General features: G+C 37.2%; 1 protein-coding gene across 1 annotated transcript; it reads right to left on the reverse strand.

The window, feature by feature from the left end:
* Window positions 1-329: 329 nt before the first annotated feature.
* Window positions 330-13363, reverse strand: LOC105054457 (E3 ubiquitin-protein ligase PRT1). Its single transcript, XM_010935962.4, has 8 exons — window positions 13175-13363; window positions 10640-10668; window positions 10361-10540; window positions 7378-7449; window positions 7097-7273; window positions 6787-6990; window positions 1279-1397; window positions 330-873 (listed from the first exon to the last, which is right to left on the reverse strand). The coding sequence occupies exons 1-8, from the start codon at window positions 13291-13293 to the stop codon at window positions 562-564; spliced, it is 1212 nt and encodes a 403-aa protein (XP_010934264.2). The 5' UTR covers window positions 13294-13363; the 3' UTR covers window positions 330-561.
* Between the last annotated feature and the right edge of the window lie 592 nt (window positions 13364-13955).

The raw sequence follows: 13955 nt of genomic DNA on the forward strand, positions 1-13955 counted from the left end.
ACATTTGTCATGTAGCCAAACTTTTTTTGTGCTGACCTAGATTTGACACAACCTATTCCCTCGATATAACTGTAGGAGTTGAGGTGTTCTCTGATAAAAATATGGAGTTACATTTTTCATGGCCTGAAGAAAGACTCTACGGACAATGGGGTGCAACAAAGATCTACAAGCCACAATCATGATAGTAAAAAGAATGATCCACAAGCATCATATTATTGCAGTAACTGTTTCAATTTTTACATCAGATAGATTTCAAAATTTCACCATCAAGAAGACCTGAATAAGGCACAGATATTCATCAGATACTGAAACTAGCAAGGGAATATAAATTTGTTTGGTAAACGTAACAATTATTTTAAAATGAAAGGGTAATGTATACGTGAACAACCATCTGATACGAATAACTAAAGCACGACAAACATAATGCTTAACAACTCTACCACTTCTGCCAAATAATCCCTGTTATTTTTTGACTACCCCCAATAATTGCACCTTATTGTCCTAATTATACTTGCGAACATGATATATATAACTTTCCCATGTCGAAAATGGTCTTTTCTTCTATAAGAATTGATCCTCATTTTGATTTCCTTCTGGTACATCATCATGATTCGCATGGTCTTGTTGATCATCATCAGGGAGATCAGCTTCGGCAACATCTTGTTGAGGGTCCTCCTCTGGCATGGCCCTGAGCATCAATATCCTATATAGCAACTGTGTGTCATCAAGTTCAAACTTGTGGTCAGGTGTGTGCTGCTGATTGAATCTGCCAGGGAGTTTAGAACTAGTATTATAGCATGCTTCACAGAGATCAAAGCCAATTGCCTCTCTGCAGTCTTTACATTTGTACCTCTTCCCAATTATGGGATACATCTGAAAGGGAAATAATAGTTAAAAATTGCTGTTCAACTCCATCATGAAAGAACTAAGCGAATAGTTGTGCAATGATGCAGGGAGGAAACATTTGACAATATCTCTAAAATAGCTTTGCTCCTGCAATTTTTTAAAAGAATTTAAAATTTTCTTTTAAAAAAATGGTTCATTGCTTCTTATAATGGCAGGATGTAGAGCCTGCAGAATAGTTTGTAACTACCCTAGAACAGAATAAAAAGTGCAGGGTCATCAGAAGAGCAGTATTAGTTGACAAGGACACAAATCAGAAGTTTTTTTTCCCTTTAATTATAAATGCCTCCAGAAGTTTACTTTTGTACCATGAAATCCAAGCAGCTGAAATTAAAATTATAATTTGGAAGAAGGTTGGAACCTCAATAAACATACCCCACATGAATCACAGCCAACTCCAACATGAACATTTGACAAGTCTTCAGTTAGCCATTGATCATCTTCTGGGACATGACAGGATGATTTAGTACTTTGTTTATCCGTATGCGAAACACCTACAAAGAATGCATGCAACTTACTGTTAATTATTAATAACAGAGACCACTGATATCGCATCCCCCTGTTCATACCCCAGATATGATGCACACATGTTTTATATGGCAAAAAAAAAAAAAAAGAAGTGGCTGAAGAAAAATCCAACTGGACAGAGTAAATCCCACAATTCTTGCAACCACAAGAAAACTTTAAAAAAAAAACTTCAACTTTGATTCCAACGATCATTACCACCGTTGCACAATGAGAAACATTAAAAAGAATAGAGCTAATATCTTGACTGTTAAAGTAATAAATAGAGGAAAAAACTATTGGATTTTGCTCATTGAGCCGAGGTATTCAGAAGGTTATACATACACATTACTGATATTAAGATAGTAAGAGCATGATTCATCATACCTCTTCATATCGGATGGTATAGGATGTACCATACCATACCGGTATGTCGTACCATCTCATACCAACACTACCATACTGTGTACCGATACTATAGTGGAACTTTACCCGCACAAGGTCCAGTATCAACACGGACCTTGGATAAGAGTATTCTGAAATAAATATAAGCAATTTTTTCTCTTTGCTGACAGAAGCAACTACTGAAACTAAATGACCTAAAAAATTAAAACCCTTGAACAATGGTAGAATAACAATGACCCATACATTTCAAAATTCAAAGTCAAGCATTTGGGGAGTGTTTCAGTGAGAATTTGAAGATTAGAATTTTCCAACTGACCTATGCCTATCCACATGCCTACTCATATTTCATGCAACTCTTTTTTTCTGAGAAATATCTGAGGGCATTTGAGCGAGTGTCCCACTAGAATGCCAGCTTTATGGGCTGGGTTGCCCAGAATGGCCCTCAAAATTAGCTTATTCAAAAATGTGCAAAATCCTAGACTTGGAAACTAGCTCATTGCCACCCTACTGTTAGAACTCATATTTTTCAAGGTTCTCATTCAGTCATGGGCTCCACATCTCACTTATAAGCTATGCTACCTCTGTTCTTCTACTTGGCTAAGCTACCACTGTCGGACTCATGTCAACAACCTCCTCCAGGTACCACCTATTGGAAAAATCTCTTGCATTCTTCTAAATGAAAGTGCTAATACATGTTCTTCTACTTGGCCAAGGTACCATTGTTGGATCATACCAACAACCTCCTCTGGGTCAAATCTCTTGAATTCTTCTAAATGAAGGTGCTGATCATAAAAAGGAATCTATGGTTCTTAGATGCCAAGTCTCAAATATCAGTACCTTCTTATGTACTTCTGCTACTTCTACCCCACTCAATTACTAAAAACATTTCAAGGAACATTAAAAACACGATCTTCTACATTGGTGGTCTTGATAGTGAACATTTTTCATTTTGATGGATCAAAGTCATGAACTACCGAGCTAGATGATATCAAGAGAGGCCTCAAATGCCAGAACACATATCACACGTACCTTCAATCAAGCGGAAAACACCCTGCAGAACTGGATGTGCACTTAATTCTTAAAAGGAAATAAATGACGAATGGAGAAAGAGAAATACATAAAGTGACCAAAAGGAAGAAGTAGAATAAATGAAAGACAGAAGAACAACCAATAAATGAAAGAATAACAAGGGGAAATGGTTTAGTTGATTCAGCCACATAACTCTTATTTATTCAACAAATAGTACGGTCAATGCCCAAATGACCAACATACTCTCATGAGGTTGATTGAGCATGATAGATTGTTATGGTACATATCAATAGGTCCAAAATCCACACAACAACCACCAATCATAGAAAAGCCGAATGGATACAAACTCAATACCTCTTAAATGCAAAACAGTCCAGGATTTTCACAACTATCCTTCAAGATGAAGCATGCATACAGAAACCTCCAATTTGGAAGAACATGCAAAAATTTGTGTTGCAAGACTTTTTATAATCATATTACCTCACACATGCTTCAAATTAGACAAATTTGCCAAATGTTTATTAATATTCATTCTCATCACAGACTAAGCAAAGATCGACATAATATTTTTGTTGTTTTCAATAGATAACAAACTGCTGCCAAACTCAGTTGTCACAGTATAGCTTTCTGTGACCTTTCAACTACAACTTATTTTTGCTAAATGCCACTTCAACTGCAGAAATTTACATAATATGTGAGCCATTACTCTTCCATGTGATTCAGTTTCCTAGGATCCTTTCTGGCTAAAAGTTCAGACTGGACCTGAATCGCTTTGACATAATATGTGGTTTGGAACTTATTATTGCTAACAGTTCAAACCAGACCTGATTCACTTTGACCCACTTTAACCTGATTTTTCAAATTGGTGAATCAGGATCAGTGCCGACAAGCAACCCAGATTAATCAGAGTTAGGTCCAAACTGCATCTCTTTTTTTTTCCTACCTTACCTGGCCCAACATGACCTATGCATCATATGTATACAGAGCTCATCTGACACTAGCTCACCCAATCCAACTTGTATATTTAGTAAAACGTAACCTTAGAAATATAACCCTCATAAGAATAGGAATTGTTGCATTCCCAATCCCATGTGCTCCTCTCCAGCTCACTCTCCCACTTATCTTTCTCTCTCCATTCTCCTCAACCATCCCTACATCCCCACCCACAGCCCCACCTAAAGCAAACTATTCGCTGCCACCATCTTTCTCCACCAATCTAACTACAGTGTTGTTGCCTGAGGAGCAAGGAGAGCAGTCTTTAGTTGGTTCTTTTGTTGGCACACCTCACAGTTTGGGTTTTCAGGTGGCTCCCAAAGTCTTGGGCTATTGACTCTCTCTCTCTCTCTCTCTCTCTCTCTCTCTCTCGTGTTTATTTGGCTTTTTTGTTTCTATTATCTTTAAATTACTGTAGTCCATCATCTGGAAGGAAAAAATACTTTTTCATTTTGTTGCTGACCATATTTTAAAATTGAAAGCTTATCACAAGTAAAACATTTATTTAGAAACCAAAATTGGGTCCATTCCTCGGACATGACTGGGTTTTCTTTCACCCCAATGGCATGTATTTTGAAAAATACTAAAAAACAATATATCCCCCAAGTTTTACATGTAAACAATGGACCATTTGTTTTGCACATTAATTATTTTCATGTGCAAAGTACAGTAAATAGCATAGATGATAACTTTTCCCTTTCCATGACAAAGGGGATGTTGAATTGCCCGCTGGTTATTTTTTTCAGTACTGAGTTACTTGTCTACATTCACAAGATGAACAGATGGTTCAGGATTCACAGCAATCATCGCAAACACTCAGTGCGTTTCCACATCTTCATGCAAATTCACAGGATTTGGCGCAAATAGGTGGTCTCGAGTTTGCATTACCAAATTGGGATGCTAAATCTGGCATGGGTCAAGTACCCAATGGATCTGTAAAATTTGTCATGAACGCACTCAGCTAACAGACTGGGATTGGGTTAATCATGACCAAAACTAACATGGCCATATTCCGGCTGTGCTTGACCTAGTCCAAGCCTAGTGCATATTCTTGTCTAATTGTATCATCTGATCAATGAAGACACAAACTGCCTTGCACCTAAGAAACCTTCCATCCATTGATGGTCATTCTATCTGTGTAACATGCCTTCACCAGGAGCTACCTTAAAATTAATCACAAGATGAATTTAAGACTTCTTAATAATTCATAGAATTGAATTAAGCTGCTTATTTGATTAATCTGCCACCAGCAATTGGCACTTCTTATGCTTTCTTGTAGTCACCATGGTCCATGAAGAACTTTGTGTCTATACAATGGAAACATCAACCATCCTGTACCCCAGCATACTCATGATCAATTATATAATTTTTTGTGTAGATCAATATCTTGTTTAAGTTTGACAAGTCCTGTTCCCATAATATATTTAAAGTTACCCAGTTCTTTTGAAGGAAGGTCGGGGGGGTTGCTTATTCACAAATGTCTATAATTGTCTATCTCTTTTCTTGCTACAATATCATCAGTGCATATTGCTAAAGTAAATGGTCAGTAGTTCTGTGATAATACTAGCTAATCAACTCTCCCCCTCCTACCTCATGACACAATCAGTTAAAACATAGAAGTGTTCAATATAAACACCTTATTTCCCCTCTCTTTCACCAACAATAATTACCAACCAAATGATAAAAACTTCTTATTATAAATCTCCATGTAAGAAAGCATTGCCAAAACATTTGCTTTCTAATCATCTTATCATATAGTCTCATTCAAATGAAAGTAATTTAGAGCATCACTAAACAGAGTTAAAATTTATCACCAAGGAAAATGTCCAAAAAATCAACTCTGCATTGCCTCTCTCTTTTCCCTTTCTCTGTGCATCTCTATAACACCAATCTCAACTGCACATCCCTTCTTTATTTTCTTGTAAAGACAACACTAACTTTTCCATGTCAGTTCCTGTATTTTCCATCTTACTACTTCTCACCTAACAAGGATACCTAAAACCTATAAAAAAAAGACTCTGAGATCAGTAACTGGACAACTTTCTTCAAAATGTTTATGCTGTCTTTTTTGCTTGCTTCTGCCTCATCTTTGCTGCTCCTTGTGTCACGGTGTAACTTTAGGAAAAGTCATCCAAATGATCATGTATTTCTGTGTGAGTCAAGTCTGCATATGTGTCCTCTCAAGCAGCAAATTTACATCACTACTGACTTACCTTATCGCTTCTGATCCTTCCTTGATCACTCTTGTAAAGAACTCTGATCTTTCTTCATTCTTCTGTTCTAAATATTATCAACATACCCTTCTTCGTGAGCACTACAATGCGCTCATGTAGGACCTAGGACTGTTACTTGTTTTCCATCTAGTTAGAACAGTATCTCCTTTATTGGGTTCTTTTATTGGTGCTTTCCTATACCTTGGTGAAGTTAACTTAAAATCAAAATTTTACACCAAAATGCTCTCTAAATTTGATACAATATAGTTAAGTCTACGACACATCAATTATACTTAAATGATGGCTAATTTGTTCTTGCTTTATTGCATTTCTATTGTTTGTTTTTTTGCCTATTATTTCATTCTTTTTTAATTTTTTTTAAACTTCTGATCTACAGATTGAAATTAAGTTCAAAAGCAGAACTTTTCAAATTGTCAAAATATTTTATTTTTGGACTGGAACTCAAATCAAAATCAAATTTTCAAAAATTTGTCTATACTTCTATTGGCACAAGCAAAACCTAATTCATGGTCTTTTTGCTTGACAAATTATTTCATGGCAAGCAAGAGCTTATGCAAGTGCTGTAGAAGTATTGACACCAGTTCATAATTTATTATATCAGATGTCTTCATGCTGATCTGTTACCAAAGTTTAAAGCATATGATCAGTGACCAAAGTTTAAAGCAGATATCATAAAGCTATATGAGCAACAATTTCAAATATAGCAATGGAGAATTACTGGATGATAGATCCCCATGTCTATGTTGAACTTTTCTGAGCAGTACGTTTTCTCTTCTCATCACATACTCTCTAGGAAATTGTTCTTCCAAGAAATGATCCAGATCCAAGCAAATATTTGGAAATTCTCCAGGATGCAGACTTTGACACACTTGACATTTAAGAGGATCACCAACTACACTAGACAAGCAAGATTCGCAAAATACTGTATCATAAGAAAAAGGAAACAAGAGTTAGATTTCTTTTTAAATTTAATCAAGTGGCCAAATTAACAGAAATCCATCATGCCTAATTACGGGTCCAGAACTCACCATGCCCACAATTGAGAACAACAGGTTGATACAAAAGTTCCTTGCAAAGAAAACATAATATGTCCTTCATGGAAATTTGTTTGCAAATTCCATTCTCAAGTCTATTTTCTTGAAAAGTAAGTTCTTTTGAAGCTTCTCTTTTGTTGGCTTTAAGTCTGTCATTTTTTTCGATCTCTCCTAAGGTACCAGAGTTATTACAGTCAGTACAAGTTAGGCTATACTGGCACATATGAAATCAAATGACAGAAGAAAATGCCACAAAGCTGAGATTCTATTCTTACCAGAATGAACCCTCTCAGAGATTAAGTGATCTACAAACTGAGGTGAGTAGACGTCAAGACGTTTTTCTTCCTCTAAAACATACCATGCCAGAAGGTTAAGTCCATGTAAACAATATACTAGATGCACTAGTAAAATTGCATCAAGAAAAATCAAAGTGAAAGCAATCATGGTGTTAAAGCAAGGGTTGCACATTGCAATGGCTGGAAAACCCATTATGATGGGGATGCCTGATTGTCTCATGATGCATTGGAGGGCCACAGGACTTAGGATTTGCCTAGATTTAATTTGAGTGAGATTGTTGTTTCTTCCTTTATTTGTTTTTAGTTTTAGTGGGTTATCTTGGAACTCAGGGCTGAGATTAAGAGATCTTAGATCTTATTTGATGTCTTGATGGGCCCAATTACAGTACTGATTATTGATAGCACTGTTCAGGCTACAATAGACATGAACAGTAACCAATGCTTTGTGAAGGGTGTTTTAGGGAGTTTAAAAGTGTAGTTAGGTATTCTTTCTCTTTAAATAGAGAGTTGAGAGAGTTGTGTTCGTAATCAGGTTTTATGCAGATGATGAATGGAATATAGAATGTCAGTTTTCTTCTCTCTCCTATGGTTGATACCGCAGAACAAATGTAAGGCTTGCAACCTTGGGTCTGATTCCTAGGTCTCTAGAGGGAGTTCGGTTCCATCCTTTTCTTCGTCTTTGAGTCTTTCGTGGTTTTATGCATCTTTTTATTTTTTTTTTCTTTATTTTTCTACAAATACTTTGGTTTCTATTACAAACATTGATTCTCAAACATTTTTCTTTGATTCCTAATTACCATTCCATTGAACCTAAACACCTGTTGCAGAATTGAGGGGTTCAGCAGCTCCTTTAGAGATTTTATTCCTTTGAATTTAGATCATAGTTCACCAGTTGATCCCTGGTTTCATGCTCTTTAGAATTATTACCCCATTCATTATCAATTTTGTGCTGAAATTCCCACACCATAGTTAAGATTTATTGAAAACTAAGGTCTCTGATTGAAATTCCAGAAACCTTTCTAGCAGTCTTCATATCTTAAACCCTAAGAGATCCTCTAGCATAGACTGTCCTACATCACACTATCATCTGACCACCATAAAGATTAGTTAACATGGACAAAAATCAAGTGCAATAATTCGTAAATAACAGACTCATATAAGACACTTGAAAAAGGCATCAAGACTCAGAGGAATAAATCTTACATAGTGTTGTGGTCTTGAAGCTTCATGTTAAATATCATTAATATTTGCATGGTAAACTCACCAGTTAGGTGATCATACCCCTTGTACATTTGTACATGTGGGGGCTGATTCCCTAATGAACAGGCATGCTTTATATTCATTTCATCTCTCAAGTTGTCATGGTCTCAAAGCCCATCCAATGTTGCCTCTGAAAGCTTCAAGATGGCATCTGGCATGATTTGGAAAAAATTCTTTGTTGTTAAATCATAGGATTGGCAGATGTGATTATTATCTTTTTGCCCATGTCCATGCTGAGATTTTTACTAAAGGTTATGGAAGACTGCTCTGGACTTGGGTGAGCTTCCCTAGAGCTCTAGCAGATTGGAATTGAATTATAAGAGTTTTCAAGATCTTCGCAGGAGAATTGTACCTTTCTCATTATCAGTTCAGCCACAATGGAGAATATGTTTATAATTAGAGTCTCTTTTAATCCATTTCTGTCACCAACTGGACAAAGGACATCCCTAGGCAAAGTTCTCTTACAATTTCCAGACCAGGGTACAAAGGACATACAGTTTTAAGTTCAAAGACTCACGAGTCTAGTAACAAACATGTAAGTCAGGACAAGAACAGGATTTTATACATACACTGCAGCTCTTCATAAAAACTGATATTCGAATATTCTGCACATAAAATAGTCTACATTCTATCTGATCCATGTACACATAGGCACATGCAAAAGCACGCGATGCTGCAAAGAAAGTATGAACTATGAACAGTTTGGGTTAGAATATGTGCAGATATCATGAGTGTCCATCAGTTGACAGCAATACATTCCCTTATGACTGTTTCATCTTAACAATATTTGGAGAGTAACTTAGATCCCTCCATGCATTTTAGGATTCTAGAGGTGCATTTTTCAAAATGGGAGTGCATTAAGAGCGGAAGTAGATGGTTCAGAAGTTAAATAAGAAACTATAAGTACTTTAGTTTAAGTCAAACATTAGTGCATATGTGCTTATACATGTATATCGATGTACCATTCTCCATTTCAAAATAATTTATAGGTAATAAATCAGTGCAATGTAGCATCTCCAACTTCAGGTTTTGACATGTTCATATTTTCTGATTCAAGATAATTTTGGAGTTCACAAGTTCGTCCATGTAGCATCTCCCATTTCCAGTCTTGAAATTGCTCCCAAAAACTCAATTTTGAATAAAGCAGCAGTGTCTGATTTGATGAAAGAGTAGCAAGGGTATCCAACATAAGTTAAAAAACAACAATAATGATGAATGTTTGATTCTGGTATTTCATATACTTAGTCATGTCCACAATGAATTATCAGACAGCAATCACTCCTTTAGTTTAGATCCTTCCATGCCTCTTGGTAACATAAAAAGAATAACAGTAGTAGGTTAATTGTAAGTATCTGCACAGCACTATAGCTTTTGTCTAGCAAAGAACGGAATAGCGAGAATGAGATAAGAAATATATACACCACTAGGTTAGCACAGAGAAACACTTATCTAGAATATGTAAAACTTTTGCATTTGCATGAGCATGTAAATATATACCACTACTTCCATTTGAAAGTAAAATAATAAAATAATGTGAAATACAGCTACATATGTACACATATATGCATGCGCATGCACATGTGCATACATGTGTGTATATACATGCACATATATGATACATATAACATAATACACATATACACACCCACATCTATCATATATTATGTATATAATATGAATTATAATCATGACAGGAACTCACCTAGCACTTCCTTTTCCCTTCTTTTATAGGCCGCAGGTTCAAGTTTTAGGAGCAAGAAGTGGAGTAATTCGCAGATACTAGGAAAGTGATTATACGGTTGCCTACATATAGCACAATGTGATGCCCGCAAGCCATGCATAGCTTTATGTACACACCAAAAGCAAGAGATATGACCACAAGCTGCCATTGGAAAAGAACATTAAGACAATGACAACAATGATGATGATAACAATAATAATGGAACTAATATATTTTACAGTTATATTGATGCATTCTTACCAAGAACAATGGGTTTGTAGAGGAGATCCCTACAACAACCAAACAAATCAAAATTAGACAAATAGCAGATCAAACAGAGAACAGCATTGTCGGATATGAAGATGGAAGGAGTAAAACACCATTAAGAGATGAAAAACAAAATTAGTGTTTCCTTGAAGAAAATAAGAAGGAAGAAAGATACTCAAAGTAAGACTATGTATGACTTCCACTAAATCACAAAATACAAAGTTAAGAAATGAATCTTATCATGACTTAATATATGCCTGAGTTGTCATGATTGATGTTTCACTAAAAAAAACCATTCTACACTACCACCCATCCAAAGATTGCCACCATAATTTTTTCCTCACATCGTCATTGGCCAACGTGCTTGCCATTTAAACCAACAACCAACCCCACCATCCTCCTGACTCTACTTTCTTCGTCACACTTCTTTTTCACCTTTATCCATGTACTCTACATCAACTCATCTGATTTTCTTTATGTAAGTGTCAACCTTTTCAATCTCCATTCCTCTCCCATGATTTAATTTTTCTCTCGAGGGTTGTTTGGAGCCTTGTAATTAAAGTTGTACTACAACTCAAGTCAATTGCCACTTAAGTTGCGATGGCTGACCTACAATGAAGCACACTTATGTTGGAGAAGAGTTTGGGGGAAAGAAAGGCATCTCTGACAAACATTCTATCGAGCATAGTGTGAATGGGTGGCATGTCGGTGTACTTAATGTACATGAAGATATGGGTGTTCTATCAAAGCCACCAGTGAAAAGGGCTTGGGCATGGACCTGAGTGCCCATCGGGAGGGAACATGTGACATTGCAAGCCTTTAAAGAGGCAGAGAAGGTGAAGGAAAGTGGCTGAGAGGGTGGGCACCGAGGAGGAGTGGAGGAAGGTGGCATGACAAAGTTTGAGATCAAGAGGCGGTCGTGTGCCTCTTGGAGGTGATGGGGCCAACCTCAATATCAAGGGCGGCAGCAAGGAGAGACTCGAGAGTAAGGTAGGGAAGCAGAAGGGAAGGGAAGGAGGAGGAGGAGAAGTTTCTTGTGGTGATGTTTGAGAACGAAGTAGCCACGGGCCTCCCTAAGGTGGCTATGCCCGTGGCAACATCAGGCAGTAGCAAGGAGTAACCACGAGCAACGTAGGGAAGGAGGAGGACGACAGATTTTTTTTAAAAAAAAATAAAAATAGGCTACCTCCTTGAGCAGGCCATGGCCATTTTGACTCCAAATCTACCTATCGCAAGATAGGCCTAAGTTGCAGCCCAATGAGCAACTCAACTTATAGTGCAATTTGAGTTGCAAGCATCCAAATAAGTGGGCTAGCCTAAACATGCAACTTGAGTTGCCTGTAGCTCCACTTACAGGACTGCAGACAACCCCTCAATTTTTCTTAAATACTCCTAACCAACTAGTGCCTAACCTACAGATTGCAGAGATATGCCTTCATGATCAAAGTTTTGCATATGCAAAACTTGAGTGGTGATGAAAGATTGTTTTGAAACATGCCCAAGAATGCCTGCACTTGAATCCAAGATGTAGTTGGATCATTTGGATCTACCTGCCTATGAATGCAAAATCTCCCAAAAACATAGTTTGCCTATAATATTTAATAAGGAACCTGAAAAGAAATACACATCGAACTTACAAATCTGGAAAATTCCTCTCCAGCATTAAAAGAAAAAAAATCCTGCCCTCCACCATCCACAAGCCTCCTTCAACAAATCGAAAGGGTCCTCTTCCTTTAGGAGTTTGATTCCACATATACCAGTCTATTGCTAGGAATCCTTAACAATCCTATCTCAATCTCCTACCATCAAAACTGCTCAATAGTGCATGGTTGCAATCTGATGCTAGCCAGAAAATCTTTTGGTTCAGATTCGTAGTTATCACTGTGCGAAATTATAATCTGTAAAACTTTGAATTTGTAATATTCTGATCTTTTAGATATTAAGACATGGAATGGGACCATAATAACACGATCATCCGCAAAGCTAAGATGTGGAAATGACTCCAAAATATTGGCAGTTTCACGCTCATGGACTTGAATCTAGCTTGCCCGGGGAAAAGAAGGCATCAAATAGATCTCCTAGAGCACTGTGCAATGACGCCAATTCATTACAAGGTCACGACTCATCTAGGTGTGTTGTGATCTAATGATCTCATGATTCCAGACAACCCTTCATCGAGAATTTAGCAATAAAAGAATTAGCCCCGCCCAAGAATCAAGAAATTGAGGATGTTACATGTTTCATCTCGAGAGAACACACGGGGTTTGGAAGTTCCTTTGTACAAGCACTTTCTCGACCCACCACACGAAAAGTGATCCACCACGGCAATATTCAATTCTTGGGACAAGATTTTAAAGATAAAATTGAAAACCCAGGCTGTGGTCATGGTATAAACATTAATTCGGCACAAGATTCGCCACAAAACGCACCAAATTTGAAGGGGAGAAAAGCTGATTCGAGAAGGAATATGAGAAAAGGGAGATGTGATTGGGGCATTGGAGGCGGAGAAGGAGGGGGTTGGGAACTTACAGGCAGACGCAGCACTGAAAGAGGGAGTTGGAGAAGTCGTCCATGAGAGTTCCATCTCCCCCCGAGCTCGCGGAGGGAGAAGAGGAGTCCATGGCTTCTCCTGCCTCGGCGCCGGCCATTCTTGGAGGAAGACCGAGGAGGAGGGCTAGCCAAACCTCATACAACGACGCAAATAGAGAATATAACTAATAAAAGGAACGGAACATTTGCTTTCCGGATGGAGTAACATCCGTCCGGCGCAAGGTAAACGTGGCAAAAAACAATTGACACATCTTGGCGTGTTGATTTTGGAGAAAAGTCTTGTTAGATCTAAGAATTTACGTTCCATCCGGATCTCGGCCATTGGTGAAAGGATTCAGATACGAGATATTGAAATCTCCCACAATCTAATAGATCTATTATTAATTATTATTTAAGATATTAATTTGCTCAACTGATGATTAAAATTTGATTTAATATAATAATTGGATGATTGGATTTATACTGGTTGATTAGATATATAGTTGAACTCTAAGCACAAATTTATCTTCGATTCATCGTTAATGAAAAGGATAATCCTTCAAAGTTATTCGTGGATTACAGATCCAACTTAATGCAACCATCACAAATCTCCTCTGTTCTGTGATATCTTTGCTTGGAAGGTTTCCAACCTATTCTTCATGGCTTCTCATGTTTACATAAGGCTGTAAATGGATCAAATTGATCTGTGACTCAATTCGATCCAATCTGCATAAATTCGATCCGAACCATTTTAAAAGATCTATAGATCTTAATCGAGTTC

This window comes from Elaeis guineensis, chromosome 11, assembly GCF_000442705.2.
Source record: "Elaeis guineensis isolate ETL-2024a chromosome 11, EG11, whole genome shotgun sequence".
In the NCBI taxonomy this organism is placed as follows: Eukaryota; Viridiplantae; Streptophyta; class Magnoliopsida; order Arecales; family Arecaceae; genus Elaeis; species Elaeis guineensis.

Coding starts and splice junctions, on each gene's coding strand:
- LOC105054457 (XM_010935962.4), bottom strand. CDS start 13,293: ATGGCCGGCGCCGAGGCAGGAGAAGCCATGGACTCCTCTTCTCCCTCC. Junction 7,450..10,360: donor AAGGGAAAAGGAAGTGCTAG/GTGAGTTCCTGT, acceptor GGTATGTTTTAG/AGGAAGAAAAACGTCTTGAC. Junction 874..1,278: donor TTGGCTGTGATTCATGTGGG/GTATGTTTATTG, acceptor TTTCCCTTTCAG/ATGTATCCCATAATTGGGAA.